The sequence below is a fragment of the Rhinoderma darwinii genome, unplaced genomic scaffold, assembly GCF_050947455.1.
Source record: "Rhinoderma darwinii isolate aRhiDar2 unplaced genomic scaffold, aRhiDar2.hap1 Scaffold_569, whole genome shotgun sequence".
NCBI lineage: Eukaryota > Metazoa > Chordata > Amphibia > Anura > Rhinodermatidae > Rhinoderma > Rhinoderma darwinii.
The window spans coordinates 185068-199444 of NW_027464121.1; the positions used below are offsets into that span (position 1 = coordinate 185068).

The window sequence follows — 14377 nt, forward strand, 5'->3', positions numbered from 1 at the left end:
GGGCTTACGTGCAGCTCTTTTTAGGACTGAGGCTGATCTGCAGCTCTCCTCATGTCTGGGGGTGGTGTGTAGGACTCATGAGGTTGGCGGTGGAGTGTAAGACTGGGGAGCAATGCAGAGAGAGGTCCTTAGTTGATGGTGGGAGCAGGCAAAGAGATAAAGCGAGAGAAGAACTTTGGATTATTTAACCCTCCCGTGCACTTCTGTATGACATTACATACTCATGCACGTGCGGGGGGGGCAAGCCATGGGAGCCTCCTGTAATGTGGGAATGCATCACAGAATGTTTCCACTGTTTATGCCTGCCCCCCCCCCTCGGAGGGTAGGAGGAAAGAGAATCAAAGCAGATCCGCTTGTCTTTCCTTTAGCAAACAAGACAAGACCATGGCTGATGTTGTTTTGCCTGGGGAATTTTCCAATGGGCATATATGTGAATACACACGTATGTCTGATGGGACAATAGATACATATATACCCACACACATACATATATACATACCTATACACACACACATACATACATACATACACACATACACACCTATATATATATATATACACACATACGTACGTACGTACGTACGTACGTACGTACGTACGTACGTAGTACGTACACACACACACACACACATATATCTATACATACCTATACATACATATATATATATATATATATATATACATACCTATATATACATACCTATACATACATATATAATATACATACACATATATACACACACATATATACATACATACACACATACATATATACATTTATATATACATACACACATACATACATACTTACATACATATATACATATACATACATACATACATACATACACACATACATATAGACATACATACATAAATAAATATACACATACATACATACATACATATGAATATATATACATACATACATACATATACACATACATACATACATACATACATACATATACACATATACACACACACACACACACACACACATACATACATACATACATACACATACATACATACATACATACACACACATACATACATACATACATACATACATACACGCACATATATACATACATATATACATACATACACACACACACACACACACATACATACATACATACATACACATACATACATACATACATACACACACATACATACATACATACATACATACATACATACACGCACATATATACATACATATATACATACATACACACACACACACACACACATACATACATACAGACATATATACATACATAAAACACTTCCATTTACACTCACTATATCTTAACTCGATCAAAGTCCCGGTAGTTACTGTCCTTATTGCCACCATAATGTCTTGTTACATGCGGCATAACCTTTAGTATAAGGCTACATTGACACGAGCATGACACATTTACGTGTGTAAAAAATGCCCGTAAATCTGTCGGTGTGCGTTGCGTTTTGCATCAGTGTTCTTCGCGTGTGTGACATGTGTTTTTTACGCACTCACAAGCACTTTTTTTGTTTTTTATTATGTAATTGATGCGTAAAACACGGACAGCACATGAATGTGCATGCGCGTTCTGTCCGTGGATTCACGCACCTATCGACTTCAATGGGCGGCTAGGTGTGTGAAACGCAGCAATATAGGACATGCGGTGACTGCATGACAACTCACATGTGTGAACGGCGGCATTGATACTAACGGGTCCGAGTGCTGCGCGTTATTTCATCAGACAGCACCGGGATGAGAATCACACGCGTCTGAATGACCCGAACACCCTATTATTGACCAAATGACTGTACTTAGGGCTCCTTCCCGGTCATTATCTGAGTCCTAGCTAGACTTTCCTTCACCCCAAGAGGGTGCAGAGGGGCTCGTGGTCACCCCCAGGACCCCCCCTGACAATGTCCCACGCGAGTCGTACGGTATTCTGTGTAACATTGATCACTGCAGGAAGCCTCATGTAAAGTGGTTGTAGATCTCTACACAGATGACAAACGTCTCCAGGTACAGGGGGTCCTCATCATCCCCCGGAGTATAAATCCTCTATTATTGGGGTCATGTGACAGCACATTGTCTTCTGTCCTGCAGATTCAGGACTGTACAGGGGTCCTCATCATCCCCCGGGGTATAAATCCTCTATTATTGGGCTCATGTGACAGCACATTGTCTTCTGTCCTGCAGATTCAGGACTGTACAGGGGTCCTCATCATCCCCCGGAGTATAAATCCTCTATTATTGGGGTCATGTGACAGCACATTGTCTTCTGTCCTGCAGATTCAGGACTGTACAGGGGTCCTCATCATCCCCCGGAGTATAAATCCTCTATTATTGGGGTCATGTGACAGCACATTGTCTTCTATCCTGCAGATTCAGGACTGTACAGGGGTCCTCATCATCCCCCGGAGTATAAATCCTCTATTATTGGGGTCATGTGACAGCACATTGTCTTCTATCCTGCAGATTCAGGACTGTACAGGGGGTCCTCATCATCCCCCGGAGTATAAATCCTCTATTATTGGGCTCATGTGAACAGCACATTGTCTTCTATCCTGCAGATTCAGGACTGTACAGGGGGTCCTCATCATCCCCCGGAGTATAAATCCTCTATTATTGGGCTCATGTGACAGCACATTGTCTTCTGTCCTGCAGATTCAGGACTGTACAGGGGGTCCTCATCATCCCCCGGAGTATAAATCCTCTATTATTGGGGTCATGTGACAGCACATTGTCTTCTGTCCTGCAGATTCAGCACTATACAGGGGGTCCCATCATCCCCCGGGGTATAAATCCTCTATTATTGGGGTCATGTGACAGCACATTGTCTTCTGTCCTGCAGATTCAGGACTGTACAGGGGTCCTCATCATCCCCCGGAGTATAAATCCTCTATTATTGGGGTCATGTGACAGCACATTGTCTTCTGTCCTGCAGATTCAGGACTGTACAGGGGTCCCATCATCCCCCGGAGTATAAATCCTCTATTATTGGGCTCATGTGACAGCACATTGTCTTCTGTCCTGCAGATTCAGGACTGTACAGGGGTCCTCATCATCCCCCGGAGTATAAATCCTCTATTATTGGGCTCATATGACAGCACATTGTCTTCTATCCTGCAGATTCAGGACTGTACAGGGGTCCTCATCATCCCCCGGAGTATAAATCCTCTATTATTGGGCTCATGTGACAGCACATTGTCTTCTATCCTGCAGATTCAGGACTGTACAGGGGTCCCATCATCCCCCGGAGTATAAATCCTCTATTATTGGGCTCATATGACAGCACATTGTCTTCTATCCTGCAGATTCAGGACTGTACAGGGGTCCTCATCATCCCCCGGAGTATAAATCCTCTATTATTGGGCTCATGTGACAGCACATTGTCTTCTGTCCTGCAGATTCAGGACTGTACAGGGGGTCCTCATCATCCCCCGGAGTATAAATCCTCTATTATTGGGCTCATGTGACAGCACATTGTCTTCTGTCCTGCAGATTCAGGACTGTACAGGGGGTCCTCATCATCCCCCGGAGTATAAATCCTCTATTATTGGGGTCATGTGACAGCACATTGTCTTCTGTCCTGCAGATTCAGGACTGTACAGGGGTCCTCATCATCCCCCGGAGTATAAATCCTCTATTATTGGGCTCATGTGACAGCACATTGTCTTCTGTCCTGCAGATTCAGGACTGTACAGGGGTCCTCATCATCCCCCGGAGTATAAATCCTCTATTATTGGGCTCATGTGACAGCACATTGTCTTCTATCCTGCAGATTCAGGACTGTACAGGGGGTCCCATCATCCCCCGGAGTATAAATCCTCTATTATTGGGCTCATGTGACAGCACATTGTCTTCTATCCTGCAGATTCAGGACTGTACAGGGGTCCCATCATCCCCCGGAGTATAAATCCTCTATTATTGGGGTCATGTGACAGCACATTGTCTTCTGTCCTGCAGATTCAGGACTGTACAGGGGTCCTCATCATCCCCCGGAGTATAAATCCTCTATTATTGGGCTCATGTGACAGCACATTGTCTTCTGTCCTGCAGATTCAGGACTGTACAGGGGGTCCTCATCATCCCCCGGAGTATAAATCCTCTATTATTGGGCTCATGTGACAGCACATTGTCTTCTGTCCTGCAGATTCAGGACTGTACAGGGGGTCCCATCATCCCCCGGGGTATAAATCCTCTATTATTGGGGTCATGTGACAGCACATTGTCTTCTATCCTGCAGATTCAGGACTGTACAGGGGTCCTCATCATCCCCCGGAGTATAAATCCTCTATTATTGGGCTCATGTGACAGCACATTGTCTTCTATCCTGCAGATTCAGGACTGTACAGGGGTCCTCATCATCCCCCGGAGTATAAATCCTCTATTATTGGGGTCATGTGACAGCACATTGTCTTCTATCCTGCAGATTCAGGACTGTACAGGGGTCCTCATCATCCCCCGGAGTATAAATCCTCTATTATTGGGGTCATGTGACAGCACATTGTCTTGTGTCCTGCAGATTCAGGACTGTACAGGGGGTCCTCATCATCCCCCGGAGTATAAATCCTCTATTATTGGGCTCATGTGACAGCACATTGTCTTCTATCCTGCAGATTCAGGACTATACAGGGGGTCCCATCATCCCCCGGGGTATAAATCCTCTATTATTGGGGTCATGTGACAGCACATTGTCTTCTGTCCTGCAGATTCAGGACTGTACAGGGGTCCTCATCATCCCCCGGAGTATAAATCCTCTATTATTGGGGTCATGTGACAGCACATTGTCTTCTGTCCTGCAGATTCAGGACTGTACAGGGGTCCCATCATCCCCCGGAGTATAAATCCTCTATTATTGGGCTCATGTGACAGCACATTGTCTTCTGTCCTGCAGATTCAGGACTATACAGGGGGTCCTCATCATCCCCCGGAGTATAAATCCTCTATTATTGGGCTCATGTGACAGCACATTGTCTTCTATCCTGCAGATTCAGGACTGTACAGGGGTCCTCATCATCCCCTGGAGTATAAATCCTCTATTATTGGGGTCATGTGACAGCACATTGTCTTCTGTCCTGCAGATTCAGGACTGTACAGGGGTCCCATCATCCCCCGGGGTATAAATCCTCTATTATTGGGCTCATGTGACAGCACATTGTCTTCTGTCCTGCAGATTCAGGACTGTACAGGGGGTCCCATCATCCCCCGGAGTATGAATCCTCTATTATTGGGCTCATGTGACAGCACATTGTCTTCTGTCCTGCAGATTCAGGACTGTACAGGGGTCCTCATCATCCCCCGGAGTATAAATCCTCTATTATTGGGGTCATGTGACAGCACATTGTCTTCTATCCTGCAGATTCAGGACTGTACAGGGGTCCCATCATCCCCCGGGGTATAAATCCTCTATTATTGGGCTCATGTGACAGCACATTGTCTTCTGTCCTGCAGATTCAGGACTGTACAGGGGGTCCCATCATCCCCCGGAGTATGAATCCTCTATTATTGGGCTCATGTGACAGCACATTGTCTTCTGTCCTGCAGATTCAGGACTGTACAGGGGTCCTCATCATCCCCCGGAGTATAAATCCTCTATTATTGGGGTCATGTGACAGCACATTGTCTTCTATTCTGCAGATTCAGGACTGTACAGGGGTCCTCATCATCCCCCGGATTATAAATCCTCTATTATTGGGCTCATGTGACAGCACATTGTCTTCTGTCCTGCAGATTCAGGACTGTACAGGGGTCCTCATCATCCCCCGGAGTATAAATCCTCTATTATTGGGCTCATGTGACAGCACATTGTCTTCTATTCTGCAGATTCAGGACTGTACAGGGGGTCCCATCATCCCCCGGAGTATGAATCCTCTATTATTGGGCTCATGTGACAGCACATTGTCTTCTATCCTGCAGATTCAGGACTGTACAGGGGTCCTCATCATCCCCCGGAGTATAAATCCTCTATTATTGGGCTCATGTGACAGCACATTGTCTTCTGTCCTGCAGATTCAGGACTGTACAGGGGTCCTCATCATCCCCCGGGGTATAAATCCTCTATTATTGGGCTCATGTGACAGCACATTGTCTTCTGTCCTGCAGATTCAGGACTGTACAGGGGGTCCCATCATCCCCCGGAGTATAAATCCTCTATTATTGGGGTCATGTGACAGCACATTGTCTTCTATTCTGCAGATTCAGGACTGTACAGGGGTCCTCATCATCCCCCGGATTATAAATCCTCTATTATTGGGGTCATGTGACAGCACATTGTCTTCTATTCTGCAGATTCAGGACTGTACAGGGGGTCCTCATCATCCCCCGGAGTATAAATCCTCTATTATTGGGGTCATGTGACAGCACATTGTCTTCTGTCCTGCAGATTCAGGACTGTACAGGGGTCCTCATCATCCCCCGGAGTATAAATCCTCTATTATTGGGCTCATGTGACAGCACATTGTCTTGTGTCCTGCAGATTCAGGACTGTACAGGGGGTCCTCATCATCCCCCGGAGTATAAATCCTCTATTATTGGGGTCATGTGACAGCACATTGTCTTCTGTCCTGCAGATTCAGGACTGTACAGCTGGAGCTTTGGTTTGTACCAATATCCTGAAGGCCCTTTCTAGAGAGGAGGAGGACACGGAGAACAAGGCTGAGATGAAGGTGTTGGCGGATCTGTATGAGGAGCGGGCTGTAGGTGAGATGTGACCATGATTGGCCCCGGGGTCCGGATGATATTCCTCACATTCTTCTGATGTTTGACGACTCTTTCTTTGGGCAGGAATCTTTTCTGAATGTTATAGATATGATGAAAAACGAGCAGAACTTCTCCTGATCCGAGTGTCTCCTCAATGGGGTAAAACCACCGCCCTAGAACTGGCGCAGGAATCCCATGCCCAGAACTTCATGTCTCACGGAGGAGTCCAGGTTCGTACAATCACATGATTTATTATACAGGTGAAGAAATGAAGAAAATGGTTGTAAGAGGAAATAGTTCCCCCGGGGACGTCCTAATAAAGGACCGCGCTGGAGGTCCCTGATCTCTTTACCACGACCCGTTCTATCACTAATGTCTGTAACGTGACCGCAGGGCGAGCGCCGGATGTTATACACCGGGGGGAACGAGTGCCGGATGTTATACACCGGGGGGAACGAGTGCCGGATGTTATACACCGGGGGGAACGAGTGCCGGATGTTATACACCGGGGGGAACGAGTGCCGGATGTTATACACCGGGGGGGACGAGTGACGGATGTTATACACCGGGGGGAACGAGTGGCGGATGTTATACACCGGGGGGGATGAGTGCCGGATGTTATACACCGGGGGGGACGAGTGCCGGATGTTATACACCGGGGGGGACGAGTGCCGGATGTTATACACCGGGGGGGGACGAGTGACGGATGTTATACACCGGGGGGGACGAGTGCCGGATGTTATACACCGGGGGGAACGAGTGGCGGATGTTATACACCGGGGGGGATGAGTGCCGGATGTTATACACCGGGGGGGATGAGTGCCGGATGTTATACACCGGGGGGAACGAGTGGCGGATGTTATACACCGGGGGGGATGAGTGCCGGATGTTATACACCGGGGGGGATGAGTGCCGGATGTTATACACCGGGGGGGACGAGTGCCGGATGTTATACACCGGGGGGAACAAGTGCCGGATGTTATACACCGGGGGAACGAGTGGCGGATGTTATACACCGGGGGGGATGAGTGCCGGATGTTATACACCGGGGGGGACGAGTGCCGGATGTTATACACCGGGGGGGACGAGTGCCGGATGTTATACACCGGGGGGGGACGAGTGACGGATGTTATACACCGGGGGGGACGAGTCGCGGATGTTATACACCGGGGGGAACGAGTGGCGGATGTTATACACCGGGGGGGATGAGTGCCGGATGTTATACACCGGGGGGGACGAGTGCCGGATGTTATACACCGGGGGGGATGAGTGCCGGATGTTATACACCGGGGGGGACGAGTGCCGGATGTTATACACCGGGGGGAACAAGTGCCGGATGTTATACACCGGGGGAACGAGTGGCGGATGTTATACACCGGGGGGGACGAGTGCCGGATGTTATACACCGGGGGGGACGAGTGCCGGATGTTATACACCGGGGGGGGACGAGTGACGGATGTTATACACCGGGGGGGACGAGTGCCGGATGTTATACACCGGGGGGAACGAGTGGCGGATGTTATACACCGGGGGGGATGAGTGCCGGATGTTATACACCGGGGGGGACGAGTGCCGGATGTTATACACCGGGGGGAACAAGTGCCGGATGTTATACACCGGGGGAACGTACGGAGGAAACAATTTAATATAATGATGAAGAGGGGGTCACATACTTTACTCTATATAGTGTTTATAGACGTGGGTCCTGCCCCATTGACTAATATCACCTCCAAATTACAGAAGCAAATAAATAATTTCATATATCATATACCATAACCCCATATATCATATACCATAACCCCATATATCACATACCATAACCCCATATATCATATACCATAACTCCATATATCATATACCATAACCCCATATATCACATACCATAACCTCATATATCATATACCATAACCCCATATATCACATACCATAACCCCATATATCATATACCATAACTCCATATATCATATACCATAACCCCATATATCACATACCATAACCTTGTATATCATATACCATAACCCCATATATCATATACCATAACCTCATATATGACATACAATAACCCCATATATCATAAACCATAACCCCATATATCATATACCATAACCCCATATATCATACACCATAACCCCATATATCATATACCATAACCGAATATATCATATACCATAACCCCATATATCATATACCATAACCCCATATATCACATACCATAACCCCATATATCATATACCATAACCCCATATATCACATACCATAACCCCATATATAATATACCATAACCCCATATATCACATACCATAACCCCATATATCATAACCCCATATATCGTATACCATAACCCCATATATCACATACCATAACCCCATATATCATATACCATAACCCCATATATCATATACCATAACCCCATATATCACATACCATAACCCCATATATCATATACCATAACCCCATATATCATATACCATAACCCCATATATCATATAAAATAACCCCATATATCACATACCATAACCCGATATATCATACACCATAACCCCATATATCATATATCATAACCCCATATATCATATACCATAACCGAATATATCATATACCATAACCCCATATATCATATACCATAACCCCATATATCATATACCATAACCCCATATATCACATACCATAACCCCATATATCATATACCATAACCCCATATATCATATACCATAACCCCATATATCACATACCATAACCCCATATATCATATACCATAACCCCATATATCATACACCATAACACCATATATCATATACCATAACCTCATATATGACATACCATAACCCCATATATAATAACCCCATATATCACATACCATAACCTCATATATCATATACCATAACACCATATATCACATACCATAACCCCATATATCATATACCATAACCCCATATATCATATACCATAACCCCATATATCACATTCCATAACCCAATATATCATACACCATAACCGAATATATCATATACCATAACCCTTATATCATATGCCATAACCCCATATATCACATACCATAACCCCATATATCATATACCATAACAACATATATCACATAGCATAACCCCATATATCATATACCATAACCCCATATATCACATACCATAACCCCATATATCATACACCATAACCCCATATATCATATACCATAACACCATATATCACATACCATAACCCCATATATCATATACCATAACCCCATATATCATATACCATAACCCCATATACCATAACCCCATATATCATATACCATAACCCCATATATCATATACCATAACCCCATATAAAACATACCATAACCGAATATATCATATACCATAACTCCTATATCATATACCATAACCCCATATATCATATACCATAACTCCATATATGATATACCATAACCCCATATATCATATACCATAACCCCATATATCATATACCATAACCCCATATATTATATATCATAACCCCATATATCATACACCATAACCTCATATATCACATACCATAACCCCATATATCATATACCATAACCCCATATATCATATACCATAACCCCATATATTATATATCATAACCCCATATATCATATACCATAACCCCATATATCATACACCATAACCCCATATATCATATACCATAAACCCATATATCATATACCATAACCCCATATATCATATTCCATAACTGAATATATCACATACCATAACCCCATAAATCACATACCATAACCCCACATATCATATACCATAACCCCATATATCATATACCATAACCCATATATCATATACCATAACCCCATACATCACATACCATAACCCCATGTATCACATACCATAACCCCATATATCACATACCATAACCCCATATATCATATACCATAACCCCATACACCACATACCATAACCCCATATATCATATACCATAACCCCATATATCATATACCATAACCCCATATATCATATACCATAACCCCATATATCACATACCATAACACCATATACCATAACCCCATATATCACATACCATAACCCCATATATCATACACCATAACCCCATATATCACATACCATAACTCCATATATGATATACCATAACCCCCATATATCACATACCATAACCCCATATATCATATACCATAACCATATACCATAACCCCATATATCATATACCATAACCCCATATATCATATACCATAACCCCATATATCACATACCATAACACCATATACCATAACCCCATATATCACATACCATAACCCCATATATCATACACCATAACACCATATATCATATACCATAACTCCATATATGATATACCATAACCCCATATATCATATATCATAACCCCATATATCACATACCATAACCTCATATATCATATACCATAACCTCATATATCATATACCATAACCCCATATATCATATACCATAACCCCATATATCACATACCATAACCCCAAATGTCATATACCATAACCCCATATATTTTATTCCATAACCTCATATATCATATACCATAACCCCATATATCATATTCCATAACTCAATATATCACATACCATAACCCCATATATCACATACCATAACCCCATATATCATATACCATAACCCCATACATCACATACCATAACCCCATATATCACACACCATAACCCCACATATCATATACCATAACCCCATATATCATATACCATAACTCCATATATCATATACCATAACCCCATATATCACATACCATAACCCCATATATCATACACCATAACACCATATATCATACACCATAACCCCATATATCATACACCATAACACCATATATCATACACCATAACCCCATATATCATATACCATAACCCCCTATATCACATACCATAACCCCATATATCATATACCATAACCCCATGGTTATGGTATATGGCGCGGCATGAGTCCGTACCTGGAATCTGCTATATGGCGCAGGAGCTTTGGAAGGCACATTGGATAAAATTGGGAACTTTCTAACACGATTCACACGAGGCATTATGTACGATGCTAGGAGTCCCTGCCTCGCTCCAGGACAACTGTCCCGTACTGTAATCATGTTTTCAGTACGGGACAGTAGTTCTGCGGAGAGGCAGGGACTCCTAGCGTACATAACTATGATGCTAGGAGCCCGGCTACCTGCACTGTGTTCAGTCCGGGACTTGCGGCCGAAATACGTTCCGTCCATTACGGAGGTAACATGCTCATGTGAATCCAGCCTAAGAGGAAACAGGGGACGTCTTTATGGGTGAACTGTCCCTTTAAAAGCGGTTGTATTGCTCCCGGCACAGGACGGCATCGTGGTGTTCAGCACTGGGAGGTCGGATGTGTGACTGAAGAATGAGGTCCGGGGGGGGGGGAGGCTTTCTTTTTCTTCCCTCCTCTTCTTGGCCTTTGTCTCTTGTGGAATTTACCTCCCTATTAAATACAGCGGGGAAAACCCGCAAAAGATAAGGCGCGTTTACGCAAATACAATTGACGTTCTGCAGAATAAAACTCCGCACCGCAGCTCAGTATTTCCGCTCAGTATTTCCGCTCAGTATTTCCGCTCAGTATTTCCGCTCAGTATTTCCGCCGCGTGTGGGGGAGATTTGTTTTATATCATTCTGTTTCGGAAAATCTGCAGCATTTATACAACGTGTGAACGGGCCCTTACTCCGATTACTGAAAGGCTGTCACCGGTATAACAGGAAAAACGGTGAAAGTGGCCGCCGCGTGGCGATGCCGGGACTTTCTATCTCTTCGGAATGCGGTGAAACATTTTTGGTCTATTGTAACAAATAGTTCTCTTTATAAAAGTAGTAAAATCTATAAATAACCTCTAGACATATAAAGTATCACCGTAATCGTATTGAGCCGCGGAAAAAAGTTATGTTTTCATTTTAACCGCACGATGAAAGCCGTAAAATCGAAACCCAAAATACTATGAAGGAATCCGTTTTTTTCTCATTTTAGCCCACAAAGATTTTTTTCAGTTTCCCGGTACATTATACGGTGCCAATAGAAAGTCATGCCGCGAAAAATAATCCCTCACACCGCCCTACTGACGGAAAAATAATCCCTCACACCGCCCTACTGAGGGAAAAATAATCCCTCACACCGCCCTACTGACGGAAAAATAATCCCTCACACCGCCCTACTGACGGAAAAATAATCCCTCACACCGCCCTACTGACGGAAAAATAATCCCTCACACCGCCCTACTGACGGAAAAATAATCCCTCACACCGCCCTACTGACGGAAAAATAATCCCACACACCGCCCTACTGACGGAAAAATAATCCCTCACACCGCCCTACTGAGGGAAAAATAATCCCACACACCGCCCTACTGACGGAAAAATAATCCCTCACACCGCCCTACTGACGGAAAAATAATCCCTCACACCGCCCTACTGACGGAAAAATAATCCCTCACACCGCCCTACTGACGGAAAAATAATCCCTCACACCGCCCTACTGACGGAAAAATAATCCCTCACACCGCCCTACTGACGGAAAAATAATCCCTCACATCGCCCTACTGAGGGAAAAATAATCCCTCACACCGCCCTACTGAGGGAAAAATAATCCCTCACACCACCCTACTGACAGAAAAATAATCCCACACACCGCCCTACTGACGGAAAAATAATCCCTCACACCGCCCTACTGAGGGAAAAATAATCCCTCACACCGCCCTACTGACGGAAAAATAATCCCTCACACCGCCCTACTGAGGGAAAAATAATCCCTCACACCGCCCTACTGAGGGAAAAATAATCCCTCACACCGCCCTACTGAGGGAAAAATAATCCCTCACACCGCCCTACTGACAGAAAAATAATCCCTCACACCGCCCTACTGACGGAACAATAATCCCTCACACCGCCCTACTGAGGGAAAAATAATCCCACACACCGCCCTACTGACAGAAAAATAATCCCTCACACCGCCCTACTGACGGAACAATAATCCCTCACACCGCCCTACTGAGGGAAAAATAATCCCACACACCGCCCTACAGAGGGAAAAATAATCCCTCACACCGCCCTACTGAGGGAAAAATAATCCCACACACCGCCCTACTGATGGAACAATAATCCCTCACACCGCCCTACTGAGGGAAAAATAATCCCACACACCGCCCTACTGAGGGAAAAATAATCCCACACACCGCCCTACTGACGGAACAATAATCCCTCACACCGCCCTACTGACGGAAAAATAATCCCTCACACCGCCCTACTGAGGGAAAAATAATCCCACACACCGCCCTACTGACGGAACAATAATCCCTCACACCGCCCTACTGAGGGAAAAATAATCCCACACACCGCCCTACTGAGGGAAAAATAATCCCACACACCGCCCTACTGACAGAAAAATAATCCCACACACCGCCCTACTGACGGAACAATAATCCCTCACACCGCCCTACTGACGGAAAAATAATCCCTCACACCGCCCTACTGACGGAAAAATAATCCCACACACCGCCCTACTGACGGAAAAATAATCCCTCACACCGCCCTACTGAGGGAAAAATAATCCCACACACCGCCCTACTGACGGAAAAATAATCCCACACACCGCCCTACTGACGGAAAAATAATCCCTCACACCGCCCTACTGACGGAAAAAT

At 44.6% G+C, this 14377-nt stretch overlaps 1 protein-coding gene across 1 annotated transcript in view; it reads left to right on the forward strand.

Moving 5' to 3' along the window:
• The window catches only part of LOC142724073 (transient receptor potential cation channel subfamily M member 2-like), a 113403-nt gene that overhangs the window by 45955 nt on the left and 53071 nt on the right, over positions 1-14377 (forward strand). Inside the window, exons 13-14 of the mRNA XM_075848952.1 lie at positions 6580-6709; positions 6794-6939. Of these exons, the coding sequence (XP_075705067.1) occupies positions 6580-6709; positions 6794-6939 (276 nt within the window). The remainder of the gene's footprint in view (positions 1-6579; positions 6710-6793; positions 6940-14377) is intronic.